This window comes from Panthera leo, chromosome B4, assembly GCF_018350215.1.
Source record: "Panthera leo isolate Ple1 chromosome B4, P.leo_Ple1_pat1.1, whole genome shotgun sequence".
Lineage (NCBI taxonomy): Eukaryota > Metazoa > Chordata > Mammalia > Carnivora > Felidae > Panthera > Panthera leo.
The window spans coordinates 39,372,722-39,375,750 of NC_056685.1; the positions used below are offsets into that span (position 1 = coordinate 39,372,722).

At 61.5% G+C, this 3,029-nt stretch overlaps 1 protein-coding gene across 1 annotated transcript; it reads left to right on the plus strand.

The window, feature by feature from the left end:
- Positions 1–908: 908 nt before the first annotated feature.
- Positions 909–2,495, plus strand: KCNA6 (potassium voltage-gated channel subfamily A member 6). The gene has a single exon (XM_042948397.1). It carries the CDS (start codon positions 909–911, stop codon positions 2,493–2,495), a length of 1,587 nt encoding a protein of 528 aa, XP_042804331.1.
- The last annotated feature ends 534 nt before the right edge of the window (positions 2,496–3,029 follow it).

Consider the following 3,029-nt stretch of genomic DNA (forward strand, 5'->3'; position numbering starts at 1 on the left):
ATGCAAGGGAGAGGCGTGCCAGGCGTGCGCGGGAAAGATTACTGGTGAGGCAAGTGTGTGTCTATTTCCACAGCGCCCTGGCTCGCCGCAGCCCCTGGCTGGGCGAGGGGTGTGATGTGAGAGTGGGGTGGGAGGGGGCAGCAGGCGGGGCCTGCCACGTCACTTGGAGAGTGAGTGTTGGGAAGGAAGGGCAGAGCGGAGAGCCGAGCCGCTGCAGCTGCCGCGGCTGCAGAGAAGGCTTGAGCGGTGGGGAGGTGGGTCCCCGCGCCCCGGCGCCGGGGCAGCCGCAGGGCCCTCTCGGAGGCCTGAGGCGCGACTCACAGGGAGGAGGTGGCGGCTGTGGCGGCGGGAACGGCGACCTTGGCCAGACGGGAGTCCGCGGTGCACGCAGGGCGGAGGCCGAGCCCCGCCAGGAGTCTTTGCCGAGCCGGAGGGAGGCGCATCTGGCGCTTCGCTCCCAGCGGCAGCCGGGGGGCTCGAACGGCTGGAGAGCGCAGTGGGAGCTGGGAAGAGCTAACCCGTCCGGAGGGCGGACCCCCGCGTCCCAGAGCCCGGGCTCAGGCACGGCGGGGGGCGAAGCCACGCGTCTTCTCGGGCAGCCGGTTTCACGCGCGCCAGTTTGCTGTTCCAGGTATCCCAGTAGGCTGTAGCTGTATCCCAGGCGCGGCTGTCTTGGAGGCGCGGAGCTAAACCCTCTGCGTCCGGGCCCCCTCCCCAGACCCAGCCTTGCAGGGACCGGGGTTTCGGAGCTCTCGGACCCAGCGGCCAGGCCAGATCTAGAGCTCGGAGGAGCGCGAGCCCCACCCTAAACAGAGAGCGCCGCTCTGAGAGCCGGGAAGAGGTGCCGCGCTCCAGAGGTGGTGTCGTGGGCGCCGTCCTAGAGGCGGGGAGCGCACCGCGGAGGGGACATGAGGTCGGAGAAATCCCTCACGCTGGCGGCGCCGGGGGAGGTCCGTGGGCCGGAGGGGGAGCAACAGGACACGGGAGACTTCCCGGAGGCCGGCGGGGGCGGGGGCTGCTGTAGTAGCGAGCGGCTGGTGATCAATATCTCCGGGCTGCGCTTCGAGACCCAACTGCGCACCCTGTCGCTGTTCCCCGACACGCTGCTGGGAGACCCTGGTCGCCGCGTCCGCTTCTTCGACCCCCTGAGGAACGAGTACTTCTTTGATCGCAACCGGCCGAGCTTCGACGCCATCCTCTACTACTACCAGTCCGGGGGCCGCCTGCGGAGGCCGGTCAACGTGCCCCTGGACATCTTCTTGGAGGAGATCCGCTTCTACCAACTGGGGGATGAAGCCCTGGCGGCCTTCCGGGAGGACGAGGGCTGCCTGCCAGAAGGTGGCGAGGACGAGAAGCCACTGCCCTCCCAGCCCTTCCAGCGCCAGGTGTGGCTGCTCTTCGAGTACCCTGAGAGCTCGGGCCCCGCCAGAGGCATCGCCATCGTCTCCGTGTTGGTCATCCTCATCTCCATCGTCATCTTTTGCCTGGAGACCTTGCCCCAGTTCCGTGCAGATGGTCGAGGTGGAAGCAATGGTGTGAGCAGAGACTCCCCAATTTCCGGGGGTAGTCAGGAGGAAGAGGAAGATGAAGATGATTCCTACACTTTTCATCCTGGCATCCCGCCGGGGGGAATGATGGCAGGGGGCTCATCCTCACTCAGTACTCTTGGGGGCTCTTTCTTTACTGACCCCTTCTTTCTGGTGGAGACCTTGTGCATAGTTTGGTTCACTTTTGAGCTCCTGGTTCGCTTTTCTGCCTGCCCTAGCAAGCCAGCCTTCTTCCGCAACATCATGAACATCATTGACTTGGTGGCCATCTTCCCCTACTTCATCACCCTGGGCACTGAGCTGGTGCAGCAGCAGGAGCAGCAGTCAGCCAGTGGAGGGGGTGGCCAGAATGGGCAGCAGGCCATGTCCCTGGCCATCCTCAGGGTGATCCGCCTGGTCCGGGTGTTCCGCATCTTCAAGCTGTCCCGCCACTCCAAGGGGCTGCAGATCCTGGGCAAGACCTTGCAGGCCTCCATGCGGGAGCTGGGTCTGCTCATCTTCTTCCTCTTCATCGGGGTCATCCTCTTCTCCAGTGCCGTCTACTTCGCAGAGGCTGATGATGATGATTCACTCTTTCCCAGCATCCCGGATGCCTTCTGGTGGGCAGTGGTTACAATGACCACGGTAGGCTACGGAGACATGTACCCCATGACGGTGGGGGGCAAGATCGTGGGCTCACTGTGTGCCATCGCTGGGGTCCTCACCATCGCCCTGCCTGTGCCGGTCATTGTCTCCAACTTCAACTACTTCTACCACCGGGAGACGGAGCAGGAGGAGCAAGGCCAGTATACCCATGTCACTTGTGGGCAGCCTGCACCAGACCTGAAGGCAGCTGACAGTGGACTTGGCAAGCCTGAGTTCTCTGAGACCACTCGGGAACGGAGACCCAGCTACCTTCCCCCTCCACATCGGGCATATGCAGAGAAAAGGATGCTCACTGAGGTTTGACTGATGCAGGAAGGGCATCAATGAGAAGGACGACACTGAGCAAACAGTCTCAGGCTTCCTTCTCATTCTCCACTCCCTTCACCCGACCTCCAGCCGACTTCCTGATTCCCTCCCCTGCACTCAGTCCAGATACCTGGACTGTCAGCCTTGTTGCTTGATTTCCACAGCATTCAAGGTTCATCCATCTAAGTGACATTTTTGAAATTCTAACGGTGCCACCCATTCATGCCCATCTTCTGTCATGTGGATGAGATTTCCGTCTGACCTTCCCTCATGACTGTAAATTTTCATGTCTGGGGCTTGGAATTCTCTAGGAACAAAGATGTCAACCGGATGGAGACCAAGCATACCTGGGTCCTATTTCTCTCCTTAGTGTCCTTTGCTTTGGGGCATGCACCTGTCAGCTTCTGGCTAGGTGGTAACTAGCAGAAGCTGGAGGACAGAAACAGTGTTCATCTTTCTGTTTTATTCCCGTGCCTGTGACACCTGCTAGTCATCCTTCAGAGGACCCTTGGTAAAGCCTTTAGCTGCACA